Raw genomic sequence first — 16,369 nt, forward strand, 5'->3', positions numbered from 1 at the left:
TTTGATTACCTGGGAAACTCTATCTACCCTTCAATTCTGAATAAGGCTTATGGGGTTTCCCTTGCAAATACCTGTTTTCTTTTCTCTTGTTCCTTTTATTTTTTTCACGTTTTTACTTAAATTCTAGTTAGTTAACATATATGGTAAAACTGGTTTCAGGTGTATACTTTAGTGATTCATTACTTATATATAATACCCAGAGCTCATCACAAGTGTCCTCCTTAATACCCATTACCTATTTAACCCATAAATTCTCAGTGCTTTTTTTTTTTTTTAAAGATTTTATTCATTTATTCGACAGAGATAGAGACAGCCAGCGAGAGAGGGAACACAAGCAGGGGGAGTGGGAGAGGAAGAAGCAGGCTCCTAGCGGAGGAGCCTGATGTGGGGCTCGATCCCATAATCCCGGGATCACGCCCTGAGCCGAAGGCAGACGCTTAACCGCTGTGCCACCCAGGCGCCCCTCTCGGTGCTTTTTAATTGTTATGTGTCTTGGTGTGGATATCCTTGGGTTCATCTTATTAGAGGCTGTCTGTGCTTCCTGGACCTGGATGTCTGTTTTCTTCCTCAGATTTGGGAAGTTTCTGCCCTTTTCTCTCTTCTACTTCTGGGATCCCTATAAATGTGCATGTTCTTATGCTTGATGATGTCACAGAGCTCCCGTTAAACTACTCTTATTTTCTCATTCTTCTTTCTGCTGTTCAGGTTGGCTCTTTCCATTACCCCGTCTTCCAGTTTGCTGGTCTGTTCTTCTGCATCATCTGATCTGCTATTGATTCCCTCTAGCGGATTCTCTGTTACCAAATTCTTTTGGTCCAACTGGTTCTTTTTATATTTTCTATCTCTTTGTTGAAGTTCTGAGTTCATCCACTCTTTTCTCAAGTGCAGAGAGCACCTTTACGACCATTACCTTGGATTCTTTACCAATCATATTGCCTATGTCCATTCATTTAGCTCTTTTATTGTGATTTTATCTTGTTCTTTTATTTGGGACATATCCCTCCAGCTCCTCATTTTGTCTAACTGTGTTTGTTTCTATGTATAGGTCGGTCAGCTGCATTTCCTGGTCTTGAAAGTAGTGGCCTTGTGTAAAAGAGGTCCTGTGGTGTGCTAGCGTGCACTCTCCCCCGGTCACCAGAACCAGTCACTCCAGGAGTGTCCCCTGTGTGGGCTGCATGTGCCCTCCCATTGTGGCCGAGCTGAATGCCTTCAGCACAGCCAGCTACAACGACCCACTTTGCCTGCTGTGGGTGCACTGGGCAAGGTTTGCTGCCTGTGCTGTTGAGAGGCATGAGTTCACTAATGGGTGGGACCAGGAGTCAGGCTAGCTGCCTGCAGTGAGCCTTTCTTCCACAGATGCAGGCCCACCAAAGGACGGGGCTTGTTCCCTGGGCAGCCAGCTAAGCAGCCCAGCTGCAGGAACTGCAGGCACTTTGGTGTGTGGGGTTATCTCCTCACCTCCCCAGGGCAGGAATCACTCTGGAGTAGTGCTATCCTGGCCAGGGCTGCCTGCCAAGTGTGGCAGGGTAGGAGCCGCTCTGGAGGGATGCTTGCTGAGATGAGTGGGTGGGCTGGTTGGGGGAAGGGGGTGCTGTAGGAGAACGCTAGGGCAGAGCATGTAAGGTAGATGGGGTTAGCCCAAGCTTGTGGGAACCACTGCTATCTAGGCTAGGAAAAAGAAGAGAAATGGTGCCCACCAGCACTTCTGCTCCTAGAGAAATCTTCAGATCCCTGCCCTTCCAGCACATGTCCTAAGATAAGTCCCAGGTGTTTTTCAAACTACTGCTTCTGTGCTGTGTCTTGAGTAGAGTTATGTATGCTGGCTTTTTAAGGGTGGGGACTCAGTTTCCCATTGCTCTGCAGCTCTCCAGGTGCCTGGTGTGGGGTCTGATCTTCTCCTCTCACCATGCTTGTGACATCCCTCCCATTTTCGTTAATCACAGTGGGGGTTTGGTTTCCAACCACATCTCTGCCCCTCCTGTCTCTTGGATGTCACCTCCTCTCTTTGATTAGCTGTGGAAGGTCTGTGCTGCCAGTTTTCAGAGTTCGTCACAGGGAGGTAGCTGCTATCTTGGTGTGTCCTTGCAACAAGGTGAATGCAGGGTCCTCCTACTCCCTCACCTCCCTGGTATTCCAGTGAGCATCTTTATGACCATTACCGCGAGCACTTTATCAGGTAAATTACTTATCTCCATTTTATGAAGGGATTTTTCCCCCCTGAAGTTTTATCTTGCTCTTTTGTTTGGAACATTTCCCTCTGTTTCTTCATTTTGCTTGACTCTCTGTGTTGGTTTCTATACATTAGACAAAACCACCACCTCTCCCAGTCTTGAAGGAGCAGCCTCGTGTAGATGAGCCTTATGGTTCAACCCTGCTCTAGCTCTTGGTTGTCTCTCAAACTTTCCAGTTGTCCAGGCAGCTTATTTTATTTTTAATAGGTCCTCGTAGTTGAGGGTGTGCCAAGGCTTGTCAGTGTCCCAAAGGGGAAGAGCTCATTCAGCACCTAGATGCAGGCTGATTGGAAGTCAGACCTTCAGGCAGCAGTGTTTCAAGTCTGCAAATATATACAGTCCTGTGGGACCACAAGTGTAAGCTCTGCTGGGCACCAGAGCCAGGTGATCGGGAGGTGTCCCCTGGGTGGCAGTTGCAGAAATCCCAGTGGGCACAGGAAGACCTCAAAGATCGTATCTCCCAGCCTCTGTTCCCAAGGGGAATGCCTCGTACGTATGCCAACCTGATAGGTCCCCTAGCCCACCAGACACGTGTAAGAGCATCCCCTCCAGGAGATGCTGGTGCTCTGGAGCACAGCAGAGAGAGAGAGCATGGAGATCGTGACTGCCCTCCAAGACCTCTGGAAATGACTACAGTCAGTCCTTAGATGTGTGCTTAATTACAAGCCTGTGCCTCAGGCTGCAGCCACGGTGATAAGCTGACAGGTGTCTTTTACAGAAAGACGGAGCCCGGGTCTGTTACCTCTTGCTGTGCCCTGGGGGTGGTAGCTGTTTACTCTTTCTCTGCTGGTTATAGTCTTGCATGATTCATGAGCATAAGCCCCACTGGCCACTGGAACCAAGCCATGGAGAGATGTCCCTTGGTGACAGCTGCCAAAACTGGAGCACCAGACAAGGGTCTAAGCTTCTTTCTGGGAGATACCAGTGAGCTTGAGTGAGTCTGAGGGAGAGCGCAAGGACTGTAGCCACAGCCTCCATTCCCGAAGAACACATCCACAGAACCCTAGATGTGTGCCAGACCAGAGGCCTGCCGCTTCGGCCAAAGCTCCTGGACAAGAAAATAAGCTGCTGCTGCTGCTTTTTATTTTAGAGAGCACGCACACGTGTGAACGGTGAGGAGGGGGAGGGAGAGAGAGGGAGAGAAAAAAATCCTCAGGCAGACTCCCCACTGAGTGCGGAGTCCACTGTGGGGCTCGATCCCAGGACCCTGAGATCTCACGTGATCTGAGCCGAAATCAAGAGTCAGACGCCTGACTGCTGAATGATGTATGGATAATTTGTGCCCCAGTTACTAGCAACGCTAGTTTGAGCAAAATGTATTGGAGGTTTTTTTTTTTGTTTGCCACCAGCATTTTTGTAAAGGTTTTATGAGACATAATTCACATGTAAAAGTCACCCACCTAAAGTATACAATTCAATGGCTTTTAGTATACTCACACATTTGTACAATTTAGAAGTACCTAACTTTAGAACGTCATCACCTCCAAAAGAAATCCATACTGATTAGGATTCACTCCCCATTTCCTCTTTCTCTCACCATAAATGTTTAAATCTAGTTCTGATGAAGAAAACAAAGATACCCCTTCTGAAAAGGGTCATGTATTAAATGAAGCTTTCGATAAGGATCTTTTGAAATAAAAACTAGAAACATCCAAAAGCCTCTTTGGCTTATAAGCTTTTCAGGGGTATAGACTATCTCCCTCCATTATCTGGCACAGCACCTGGCCCATACTACATGCTCAATAGATGTGGAATTGAATGGTTGGCCGCCTAAAATGTCTGGGGATGGAACTCTATAAAAAAGATATAACACTGGTACCAAATTTGTTAACTGACACTATTTCAAGACAATGACCTCGAACGGTTAGTCTAATATTTACTTCCTATATGTTAGGCACAGTTATTAACTTATTTAGGCTCTCACGCCAACCCCATGAAGAAGATACTGTTACTATTTCCCTGAGGTTAACCACCTGCTCCCCTCGTAAGTGGCAGAACCAAGACTAGAACCAGCTGCAGCGCCTGCATTCAGAGCCCTCACATCTCACCCTTTAACAGGATATAAGCTCCGCAGCCCACCCTTAGGTCCCCTCTCCTGCTTACCTGGCTCTCTGTCCTTTTCGCAAATGAAGTTATTGACTTCTTCGCACTGGAAGTCATTCCACTGCCCAGCATAAATCAGCCCAGCACAGTCTTCTCCTGGCCCGTGGCCATGACCCCAGTTATCTGGCTGTCCAGCTTTCCAATTCCTTTTAGTAAAACAGAAATTGAGTGTTATTTGCAAGTCATGCAAAAGTTTTCTTTACCCAAGAACAGCAGAGAAATGTAAAAAACAAAACTGCAGCATGTCATTTGTCCCGGAATGAAAATGCACTGTTTAAAAAGCTGTTCTTATTCAGAATAAAAAGCAGCTGTTTTGCAGAGTGGTGGGTAATGCAGCCTCTCCCTGTGGCTTGTTATCTTTGCCACAACTCGCGAGCTGCTTCATCGCAATGCTGAGGGAGTAAATTCTTCTGGCAACACAGTTAGATGAGTAACTTTCCAGTGTGTACTAGAATGCTGACTTCTGGGCATGTGTGTATGTGTGTGTGTGTGTGCACTCGGAGGACACGATACACACACACATACACACAGTCTCTCACTCTCCTGAGAACCCCGAGCGATCCTTGCACATATGGATACCTTGCCTGTGACAAGTCGGGGAGTCGGGCAGAGAAAGTGAGGGACTGCTGATACACGTTTACGAGGATTACAACCACCAACCCTGGGTTGGGGTAGTCTGGCTAAGTTGTAGATAGCTGATTGCTTTAGAAAGAAACAGTAAGTTAGTCTTACTGAAAATGACTCATCCATTTCCCTATTTTTTTGGGAGCAAAAGTCTCAAAAACAAGTTTTCTTTAGGATGAGTTCACTTGGGGCTTGTTAACTTGGCTGCCACAGCTCAAAACACCACTTTGCCAGAGTTTGCTGTTCTTGATTCTATGCAATAAATTAGATGTGCTCTAGGACTCAAAACATGAAATATGAATTTTCTCTAAAAAGCAGGTTCTTGCATAAAAGCTTGTGGTTAGTGCCTGAGAAGACAAGCTTGCCTCATGTGGAGGGTCTGAAAAAACACGTGCGGCGGAAGGCTCTTCCCATAAACGATGACTCATTACCCCGTCAGCCATAGGGTGTCCTGGGGTCACCCGAGGATACAGCCCCTATTGCCCTACATCTTTTGACAGGAGTATCAGGACGACCAGAGGGCAGTGGGAAAGGACAGGTGAAATTCACAGTTAAAGGGTGAGAAGATGAGGTAGAATTGCCTCCCCCACACCAAATATTGGGATTTTTAAAAAATGAAAAGTGACCTCACTTAAATCTAGTGACAGATAATTTAGATGAAAACATCAACTGAAGAGAGTAAAAATGGGATGATGCTTAGGAGGGAGCGTTAGAAATATTCATTCACACATTCACTCAACAGATATCCACAGAGCACCTACTATGCGCCAGGGATGATGATGCCTCGTGACGGCAACACAGCAGTGCCGACAGAAGACGGAATTCCAGCCTTCACGCAACTTACGTAACAGGCAAGAAACAAGTGGATTAAAAATCTCAGACTGCCATGGTGATGCCAGAGAGAAATGAGGTTGGAGGGAAAAACAGGTTACTTTCACGGCTGCTTTTTTGTGTGTATTTCCCTCCACCTTGTAGGACCCCTTCGGCAATGTCAACAATGCCTGAGCAGTTGGGTCCTGCTGATGTACGTTTGGCTAATTTCTGCCAGCAATGGTAGGGGGTTTGATTGCAATTTTGTTTACAGTATTTGCGATCTGTGATTCCTGAATGTATAATGATGGGACATTTGATAGTCTTTATCTCAGTTTCCTGGGAAGTTGTATAAACAAGACTTCTGATAGAAGACCTGCTTAGTATTTTTCCCTTGCATTTCCTGCATTTAAGTAGATAAACGAGATTTAAGAGCCTTGACCAAAAGAGAACTGATAAGAAAGGAGATAACCTTTATCACCATTCTCCATTATTTTTCCAAGCCACTGAATTCTTTGCATGCGGTGCTCAACGTTTTCCTGTGGGACAAGAACTAGGATGCAGTCCTGTGGCTGCAAGTGAGTGACTGAGGGGACACTGGCGTGGGTGGGGGGTAGAGGAGCCCAAAGCCAGGCTGCAGGGGGCAATTCTTGCAGCCTAAGCACCCAGTCTCAGGGCATCTCTGCGGAAAAGCCAAAAGCACATGGAGTGATTTGTAGCCAATACCCCGAGTCTGCACGCTTGTAACACAACAGAACCAACCATGTCAGATAAACAGAGTGTGTACGTTTTAGAGAAGAATTTCAGCTTAAATCGTGCCTTAACCTCCTTTACAAGCAGATTCTGGAAAGAAAATGGCTGAAGCCTGGGCCCCAAACCCCTGAATCCATGTTATAACAGGCACATCACAGACGTGGTTGGGTAGCAACACACGTATGTACCGGGCAGCGTACTGTAAGTTCCCCAGGGACCTGGGAAGCACGTGGACTCGCTGCTGCAGTCAGCTGGCAACACACAAGTGCAGCAGCCAGTGGGCGCGACCCTCCCCGCCAAGGATTTTGGTTTCTCCCAATGGCAGCAGAGCACAGACTCTCAATCTTGGAAGAGCCCCTTCCAACCTCACAACTTCGTACTTTCTCACCAACCACAAGATTGACTGAGGCTGCATGGCCAAGAAACTTCTGCTGGTAAAAGCCTGGCCTCAAAATAGGAAACTCTTCATTGTGAGAAGTGTTACTTTGCTGTAGAATTTTCTCCCAATACCAGGGTCTGTATAGATTTCTCGCCGGTGGCCTAAGCCAGCACCACTCTGCTAGAAACACGAAGCACAGACCGGAGTTTTTAGTGAATTAGAGGACTCCGAAGGTTGCCTGCTGGTGGCCACCATTCTGTGGCTCTCTAGTCTAAAAAACACAATATGTAAGATTACATGGAGCGGTCTGCATGGACAGAGAGGCAGCCCAGTGCAGAGATGGGAGTGTAGCTCATCACCTGACAGGCTACTTCCAACAAATGATGTCCTGTGCAGGTGACCAACGAGCAGACAAGAGGAGCTTCAAGTGTGTTTTGAGAAACCCTCGGGAAGATGATCACATGTCTGCTGATCTAAGGTGGGCAGATGCCGGCAGGGTGGGCAGGAAAGGCCTTACAAGGCTCCCTTCCAGGTGTGCTCTGAGCCGAGCCAGTGGGCGGAGTCTACATCCCACTTGTGCCCGATTCCCCCGCTCCTACCGGGCAGGCTCCGCGAACAGTGACCAGCTCTGCCAGACGACATACTTGCATTTACTCCATCAGCAGCAGAAAGCTCAGCTGTGATGTGCTCCTGGTTTCACTGATCCTGTCTTTTTTGTCTGTTTTCTGTGTCATTGCTTTCAGGTCGTTATTATCTCCTTCCATCTACTTGTTTTGGGATTAATTTACTCCTCTTCTTCCCATGTAAAGTGGAAGCTGAGATCATGGATTTTCAATTTAACTTTTTTTTTTTTCCAAACATAAGCAATTTAAAGGGGTCTAAACACTGTGTTAGCTGCATCCCACAAATTTTGATAGGTTGTATTTTCCTTTTCTTTGCAACATTTGCAACTTTCCGATTTCTTCTTTGATTCGTGGGTTATTTAGAGGTGTGTCCTTTAATTTGCAACTATTTGGCAATTTTGCAGATATCTTTTTGTTATTGATTTCTAACTTAGTTTTGTGTTGGTCAGAGAACATACTCTGCATAATTTCAGTTCTTTTTAAATTCACTGAGACTTGTTTGATGGCCCAGCATATAGTTTATCTTGGTGAATGTACTGAATGTACTTGAAAAGAGTGTATTTATAGCTGTTGAATGAAATAGTCCATAAACATCAATTAAACCAAGTTAGTTGATAGTGTTTACCATATCCTTACTGATTCTTCTACTTGTTCTATCAACCACTGCGAGGAGAATGTTGACATCTCCCTTGAAGCCCTGCTCTTTGCGGTGTCCGCATTTAGGATTGGTATGTCTGTCTTCTTGATTGTGACACGGTCTTGGAAATCAGACTTTGTTTTTTGTTGTTTTTTACATGAGTAGGAGAGCAACATGTTTCACTCACTGCTGCCCCTACACTCTAGAAAAGATCCTCCAGGCCAGCACAGAGGCCAGCACACAATGGACTCTCCAGGATAATTTAGTGAATGTGGACACAGGACAGTGGGCTACTGGATCCCAATCTCCAGTCAGGGGTCTGACGCTGGCCAGGAAAGAAGCTTTCACAGATCTGTGATGAAATGAGAAAAAATAAGGACAGCTCTGTGTGTGGGTGTGGGTGTGAGGGTGGTGTGTTAGAAGAAAAGGGTAAAAGGACAGCTGGAGACTTGACTGATGCTTCTACAGCCTGGACAAGGCACAGGGAAGCGCCAGAAGCACGGAGGAGGAGGTGAAGGTGAGTCCGGACAGACGGAGAAGTACTTGGGGAGACATACTGGTGAGAGACCCCTAAGAGCCTGAAGCCCAGAACCCATCCCCAGGCCATGGTGGAGAATGTTCTTCTTTATGACCCTGGTGTGGGATCTGAGTGAGGTACTGTGTGTGGCAAAATACCGACATGCCAGGCGATATTATTCTGCAGTTACTGACTGGTGTGAAGATAGTTACGATCATGACAATGATAGTGATAATACTAATACTAGAAGGTGACATTTCTTGAGCACTTCCCACAGGCCACACATGGTCCTAAACGCTTTATATACCTAATCCCATCTCATTTTCACAATACTGACGGAGGTAAGACTCGTTGCTAGATGAGGACATGAGATTTCGCACGCTTGAGTAGCTGGCAGCTACGAAGGCCACGTCAAAGCCTGGAACCCAGACCTCACTGCACTGGCTCTTCTTCTAGTTTGAGCAGTGTTTATTATTCTATGTCAAATTAAATCAGCCTTTCGTTGTTGAGGCCTCATAATACGTCTGCCTAATTTATTCTTGCTTTTAAAACTTGGTCCTGGGGACTTGTCAAGTATATGTGTTCCTTTGGGTGGAAAACGAGAAGCACAGGGGTCCTGTGGCTAGGGTGCAGAAGCCAAGGCTCTCGCGAGGCTCCACGGTGGCTGCGGCCGGGGACGGAGTTCCCGGGAAGGTGTCTGGTGATCTAATCCTCCTCAGGTCCCAGGTGCTGACACTGGTGCTCTCCTCCCACATCCCCCAACTCTTGCGAGAGCCCAGGGAAGAGGAGAAAAGTGTCCCTTGGGGAAAGCCAGTGACGACTGTAACGTTCCAGCTCAATCCATCCCATATGGCCAATCCAGTTTTTTCTTGGTGGAGGGCTTCTGACTGAATTTCTTAGTGACTCTCTCCTAGACCTTTTTCGCACTTAGGGCTGTGAGGAAAGTGGAGGCGGCTGATGTTTTTTTTTTTTCAAGCTCACCTACCCTCAACTCCCTTAAAAAAAAAAAAAGTCCTGGCAGTCTTGTCTAAGACAAGATTTGTCTTTATCCTTTAATGACTTCTGTGTTCCATCTCTACCACCACCCTCCCAACTGTTTTGAGTCTCCTGAGGTTCATCTCTGCCATGCTGGGTGCTCTCCTTGGGCTCCCCCCCCCCCCCGCCCCAGTGCCAGAGTGTGGTAGAGCTTCCTCTCCTCAAGGACAGGTGCAGAGGGAGCAGACAGGAGATCTGGTGGCCCAGCAGGCAGGTAGCCACTCGCCCAAGAGGCACTGTGAGGCTCACCTTCAGAGCAGACTTAAAACCTTCCAATGCTCCATCCTGATGTTTGGTCACGGTTTTGTAAAGAAATGGCCTTATTCTGGTTTTTGTCGATACCCTCCAATCCTGCTTGTCACGTGGGAGATTTGTCTACCTGTGCCCAGGCACACTCAGATCATGGTCCCAGGATCTGGGGATCAAATCCTGTGTCGGGCTCCCTACTCAGCAGGGAGTCTGCTTCTCCCTCTCCCTCTGTCCCTACTCCCCATGCTTGCTCGCTCTCAAATAAATTTTAAAAAAAGATTTTTTAGAAAGAGTGCACACGAGTGGGGAGAGTGGACAGAGGGAGAGAGAGAACCTCAAGCAGACTCCCCGCTGAGGGCACAGCCTGACTCGGGGCTCGATCTCACCACCCTGAGATCATGACCTGAGCTGAAATCTCAAGAGTCGGATGCTTCACTGACTGAGCCACCCAGGCGCCCCCACAGAAACATTTTAAAAGCTCTCACTGGCTTCTCCACCGCCTCTGGCCCCTGTTCCCCCTCTTTGACTGCTACAGGCCCTGCCTCAATACCCCCGGCACTGTCTCAGCCCTGAAACGCCTCACTGTCTCCTCCCCGGGTGCCTCGATCACGGCTGTCTCCAAACCACGGCTTGTGCCGCTGCAGGGTCTGCCTTCTTTCCTCCGGCAAAGGCAGGCTGGTTATTCAGAGGTGAGTTTTCATAAATTCTGCTCCATGTGTGCAGTTTGTTGCATCTTTTCACATTCATTAGAGGCAAAGGAGGAGTTGGAAGAAGCGAAATTCAAATGGGTACAGTTCAGCCATCTTCTGGCTGTGGGGTAGTAGGAAGGAAGGAGTTGGCATGCCCCCTGCAGGGGTGGAATTCGGGGCCCAGACGTCTCCGTGGGCCTGGGAGCCTGAGCACGTCTTGTAAAGGGTCTCCAGTCTTCGTTGCTGCCTTTCCAGAACTCAGGTCACACCAGACTTACAAGGCCTTTTTCAAACCCCTAGGGGATGATTATCCCCCCCACACCATACTTTTGCTCCTGGTGCACCTGTCATAAACTCGTAGTTCCTAATCACACTCTGGCCAGAAGCGCAGCTGGGGTCAGGGCCACGGACGGTGTCATCCTGAAGGGAGCGCCCGGCCCGTGAACAGGGGTGAGCTCTGAGCATGCCTGAAGTAGTCTCATCCTTCACGGCCGTGTTTGAAGAGAACGCCTCACCTCAAGTACCAAACTGTGAGATTTGATGAGTCTCTCATTTTTTTTTTCCATAGAAATGAAAAAAATTCAGCCATGAAAAGAAAAAAAAAAAAAAACCTAGTTTATAGCCTATTGATTCTCAAACACACATGAAAACACGCAACTAAGAGCAGAAGCCTCAGTGTGAGGGGCATCCAGGACACGGGGTGGTTCAAGAAGAGACCGCAAGGGCTCAGGCAAGGGGGGAGAAACAGAACAGCCTGGAAGGTTCTGAACACTCACTTATACTCTGGAGACGTCCCATCCAGCCACTTCCACTCATTTTCACGCTCCGAGTCCGTGAGGCCGATCCAGTGGCTCTCTCTCCCTACCATTTGCTTCTTTATCCATTGCTGAAAGATTAACCAGGGACAGTGTGGTATTATTTGGGGGAACAGATCTCTAGAGGGATTCCCCCTTCCCCCGCAACACTGGTGGGGGGAAGGACAGTTAACAGAGAATGTGTGTTAGAGTATGTACAGGCTTCTGCTCTTTTTTTTTTTTTTTATTGTACCTGTGTTGTTTTGCAGTGTTTTGGGGCTTTGACACTTTTTCCTTCTGTAAGTTTGTAAGCGATATCTAAAGGGACGCCCTTCCTCTTCTAAATCACCCAGACAATGTAATGAATGCCAGCAGGCTCCATCCCCCCTTCTCTCACCCGTCGCTCCAGCGTGCTGATAATACCAACAGCCGTGGCATTATCGAGCTCTTCCTCTGGCCAGCTCCCATGCCTACTGTGCCACCAACATGTAGTAAGTGGCTGAGCTGAGACTGGACCCAAGTCCACATATCGGAAGCCCCGGCACCTGATTGGATGGCCATCCCCAGTCAGTTACTGCAGGAAACATCTGTTTTCGGGGCTGTGTGTGCTGAAGATACTTAGGGAAATGGAAGGAGTCTGCTGGAACAGTGTGGCACCGAACAGCATTGGCGTTGTAGCTAGAGGGACCTCAGTTTCAGTCTCAGCTCTGCATTTACTTCTCATCCTATGATTAAAGCCATTAAACCTTGTGGGGCCTCAGTTTTCTTATCTGTAAAAGGGGGATGATAATACCCATAGGTTCTAGGGTTGCTGTGAGGTGTAAAGGAGAAATGCCTTCTGCAGGGCCTGGCACATAGCAGGGGCCTAGGGAGTGGTCACCAGTGCTATCACGTGTGAGCTCTTCCCCGTGGCCTTCTCTACTGCTGAGGTCATATATCTGGTCCCTTGCACCCGCCCCTACACTGCTCATGTCCCTCGGCTTCTCTCTCCACAGGTGTTTGGTGCCGGCCAGCAGGCTTCTCTTCTGCATTACAGCTCTTTCCACAGCCACTGGGAGGAGCCACCCATCTCTAGGCTTAATAAAGCAGTATCTATCTTCCAGGTGGAAGCAAGAGGACGTCATTCCTGTGCGTGAATGCTGCTTGTCACTGGATAAAGCCCAAATCTCCACCGTGCAGTCTTCTGTGTTTATGTGACTACGGATTTTTGATACCTTTGAATCCCCAGTTAAGCATGCAATTTCCAGATGCAAACGATCCTTAAATTATAGTTTTCTCCAAGCGTGCCACAAACATACCTGTTCCTCTCTTGTGTTTATGAAAACGAGATGTGAAGACTTGTCTTCACAGAAGAGTTTCGCATCCTCAAAAATTTCTTTCTCAACCGAAAAATAGTAGCATTTGTCCGTGAAGTTCTTCCAGTGAGGCGGGCAGCCTAGGAATGCAAACGTTTAAAATAGTAATTAAAAAACCAACACACACACAAAGCACTACGCCTTTCTTCAGTTATGTTTACGAGGCCACGGCTTTGGCCTGGTTTCCCTCGAAGGCCGAAGATGGCCGGGAGCAGGTCCCGCGTCTGTGTGTGAGCCTGCGACTGCCCGGGACAGACACACTGGGAGCAAAGACTGGGGCGGGGGGGGGGGGGGCAAGTCGCAGAGCACACAGTAGTTAAAACTACAGAGCCTGGAAAATTACTGACGGCGGGTCTCAGTTCCTCTGCGTCTGGATTAGTCTTTACGACGACAGAAATCACAGAAACAACAACAAAAGGCTAAGCAGACACAGATGTGTCACATCAGTCTGGAGTCATGTGGAACCCATCAATAAAGAGATGGGAGAACCCAGAACCGGAACTGGGCTTGTGGAAAAACGAAGATGACCAGAATCATGCTTAAGGAAATCAAGTGGAATTGGGTGTGATTCAAAGGAGAGAAAAATAGGCTTGGTTGCTAACCAAACATTGAGGGTTTTGCCGAATTATCAAAATTTGGTAATCGAATTTAATAATTATAAAAAAGCTAGGAGCACCAGCATGCCTTCTCAAAACCGTGCAATCTGGGCTTTAGCCACAGAAAGTTCCATTCTTCACGGTTACTGAGGGTCGTCTGTCCCCAAGGTGAAAGGCATAAAATGAGAACAAGGTTGGTTGGGGGTCGCCAGCCTCAGACTTGCATGAAGGAAATGTCTGGGGACGCGTTTGTCCCTGAGGGCCTGACTCCGCTAAATAAACAAGTGCGAGGGAACATGACGGCGCTGAGAGAGACACATGTGCTCGAGTGACAGCGCCTGGCGCAGAGGCCTGTGAGAGCAGCGGAGGCCGTGTGCCTGCCCACACGGTGCCTTTGAAGCCAAGTAAAGCGGGGCGTGGGGGGCCCACGGGGCTGCATGCTGGGGCCGGCCACAAGTGCACACAGCGCCCCTGACCCGGGTGCGAGGGAAGGCTCAGACTCACCGTTGGCCTCGGGTGCGGAGGTGGGCTCGTTCTGCAGGGCTAGGGGCATCGCTGCCCCTGACGGGCCTGGGGGGCCGGGGGGGCCCTTTGGGCCTGGCATGCCTGGCACCCCAGGCAAACCTGGCAGCCCCCGTGGTCCAGGCACCCCCGGCTCTCCCACGGTGCCCTGCAGTCCCTGGAAGCCAGGAGGGCCCTGAGGGCCAGGGAGTCCGTCCTTGCCTGGTGGGCCGGGGGGGCCTGGGTCCCCACTGGGGCCCTGAGGGCCAGGCTTCCCGGGGGATCCACGGGAGCCCTTGGGGCCCTGCAAGCCTTTGGAGCCTTTGCCGCCACGCTCTCCAGGGGGGCCAACGGGCCCAATTGGGCCCCTCTCACCGGCGGGGCCAGGTGGACCAGGCTCCCCCTTCTCTCCTTTCTGTCCTTTGTTGCCAGTGGGACCAGGAGGTCCCTGCTGTCCTCTGTCACCTTTTGGACCCCTGGGGCCAGGAGGACCTAAAATATAAAAAAAACATAGATGGCGTGAACATGAAATCCACTGACTGGTAGTGAAGAATTAATCCTATAAACTCTCGAACTAAAAAAATGTAGACGTCCAAAATACATACATTAAGGAGTGCCGCTTGTTTCCCCATACTATTGTGGATGGTATTTTTTTTTTTTTTAAACAAAAAGATTTCTTTACTAAGCTCACCCTCTCTGCTCCAGGCATTTAGAATATATCTTAATGGCACACAGCTCGCTGGTAGCCACGGGTATTTTAGGGGAGGGACAGCTTCACGCCGACACCGCAGCAGTGGCCACACCATTCACCTGGGCTCCCTTAGTCGTCTGAGACTGTTCTGTCACCAGCAGAAAAACCTTGCAGGGTGGGATGGGGGATTCCCTCCTACTTGTTTCCTCCTCTTTTCATTAATTTGACAAATATTTATTAACAACCTTTTATATGCCGAGCACTGTGCAAGGTGCTGTGGGATAAAAAGTTCAATGAAAAATGCCATCAGATGTCGAGAGGCACCGTCCTGCTAATTCCCTCACACACCAACTGCCAGCCTCTTCTCTGTCACCTCACTCGTGGCCCTCCTGTCTCCTCCACCGACCGTGCCATGGGGACGCCGCTGTCCTCGAGGCTGAGCGTCCCCTCACCTGTGCACCAGCTCAGAGGGTCTTGGTGGGAAAGGGCTCGATGGGCTGGGCTGAGAAGAGGGTCTGCTTTCCCAGTTTGTTAGTCTAATAATGCAAACAGGGAAGATGGGCTAGAGAAAAAAACAGGTGACCATCTAATTAGGCAGCTGAGAAAAAAAAAAAAAGGGACACCATTTTATTCCCAAAGGAAGAAGGCAAATATCTGTTCATCCTTTATCATCCTAGAGAAGCTCACATAACCCGGGGTTGTTTTTTCTGTAAGTCCTTAGGGGCAACGGGGAACTGCACGCAAATACACCACAACCAGGATTTGCAGAGGGAATGAATTTTTGAGGTAGTTTCATATACGTTATGTCACGTGAACTTCATCTATGACCTTTTATTCCCAGAGCACATTTGAGGACATGTAGAGCCAGAGACACCAAGCTTCTCATTCAACACTAGCTCCTGAAGACAGATACACCCAGGAGGATGAGACGGGGCCAGTCACTGTCCCGCGGTGGAGCTGGCACTGGAATTCTGGTCTTCTTACGTTGAAATGACTGTACCTAGGAGGGCACTGTTCTCAAATATTCTACTCTCCAGAATTTTTGAGTTTCTGAAATCTTACTTTTCTACAGGAGTAAGTGAAAGAGATCCATACTCATTCCTTCCATAGAAATGGAAAGCCTTTTGGGCCAGGTGGGCAGAAGTGCTGGGGAGATGAAGGGTAGATGGGCCTCCCACCCTGTGTTTTTCTTGATCCTCTTGGCCCCCTCCCCCCCCCACCAGCTGGTCAGGACAGAATAGTGAAGCAGGACTTCCTGCCTCAGTGGGCGATCTCTCTGCCCCACTCTCCTTTCTAGGCCTGATGGATGCCCACCGTGCCCTCACACTATCCATGGCCCCAACCAGCCCACCCATCTCGGTTCTCCCTTAGTTGAGAACCTCAGCTCTGGACCCAGCTCTCCTTATTTAAGGCTATCCATGATGTCACCCTTGGATTTATCGGCAGACCTTCTACTGAGCCATAAGAGAGTTTATGCTAATGGTTAGGACTAGTTTCAATGTGTCCCTTTCTAGGGTTATCTTGCTCCGTAAGTGAGAGACTTGAGAAGCCTTTGCGATAAAGAGTTTTCTCCCGGAAGCCAACTCACTGACTTCCGCTCCAGCTCCTGTTGGCTCTTCTCTGTCATCAGCTCTCCTGGTCCTTATCTCCATCTCGTAGTCGGAGGGTCCACTTTCTCTGGGATGTCCTGCCAGCACCAGCAACCTGGCATGTCTCAAACTGAGCTTACCCTCCCTTTATTGTTATGCCCTTCACCATGTCATCACAAGCATCTCTTCCTTC

General features: G+C 48.7%; 1 protein-coding gene and 1 long non-coding RNA gene across 4 annotated transcripts in view; one reads left to right on the forward strand and one right to left on the reverse strand.

Annotated features, from left to right (window-relative positions):
• LOC125282734 (uncharacterized) overlaps positions 1 to 11,432 on the forward strand; it is a 74,558-nt gene extending 63,126 nt beyond the window's left edge. For 2 of the 3 annotated variants that reach the window (XR_007189927.2, XR_008959728.1), the window contains one exon: positions 5,701 to 9,196. This is a non-coding gene — a long non-coding RNA (uncharacterized LOC125282734). Of the gene's footprint in view, positions 1 to 5,700; positions 9,197 to 10,496 lie in introns of those variants that run through there. The other variant, XR_008959729.1, reaches the window with a different exon arrangement.
• COLEC12 (collectin subfamily member 12) overlaps positions 1 to 16,369 on the reverse strand; it is a 186,450-nt gene that overhangs the window by 6,317 nt on the left and 163,764 nt on the right. Inside the window, exons 6-9 of the mRNA XM_026496058.4 lie at positions 13,900 to 14,388; positions 12,743 to 12,879; positions 11,427 to 11,536; positions 4,335 to 4,480 (exon numbers count right to left, since the gene is read on the reverse strand). Coding sequence (XP_026351843.3) covers positions 4,335 to 4,480; positions 11,427 to 11,536; positions 12,743 to 12,879; positions 13,900 to 14,388 — 882 coding nt within the window. The remainder of the gene's footprint in view (positions 1 to 4,334; positions 4,481 to 11,426; positions 11,537 to 12,742; positions 12,880 to 13,899; positions 14,389 to 16,369) is intronic.

Source organism: Ursus arctos, unplaced genomic scaffold, assembly GCF_023065955.2.
Source record: "Ursus arctos isolate Adak ecotype North America unplaced genomic scaffold, UrsArc2.0 scaffold_17, whole genome shotgun sequence".
NCBI lineage: Eukaryota > Metazoa > Chordata > Mammalia > Carnivora > Ursidae > Ursus > Ursus arctos.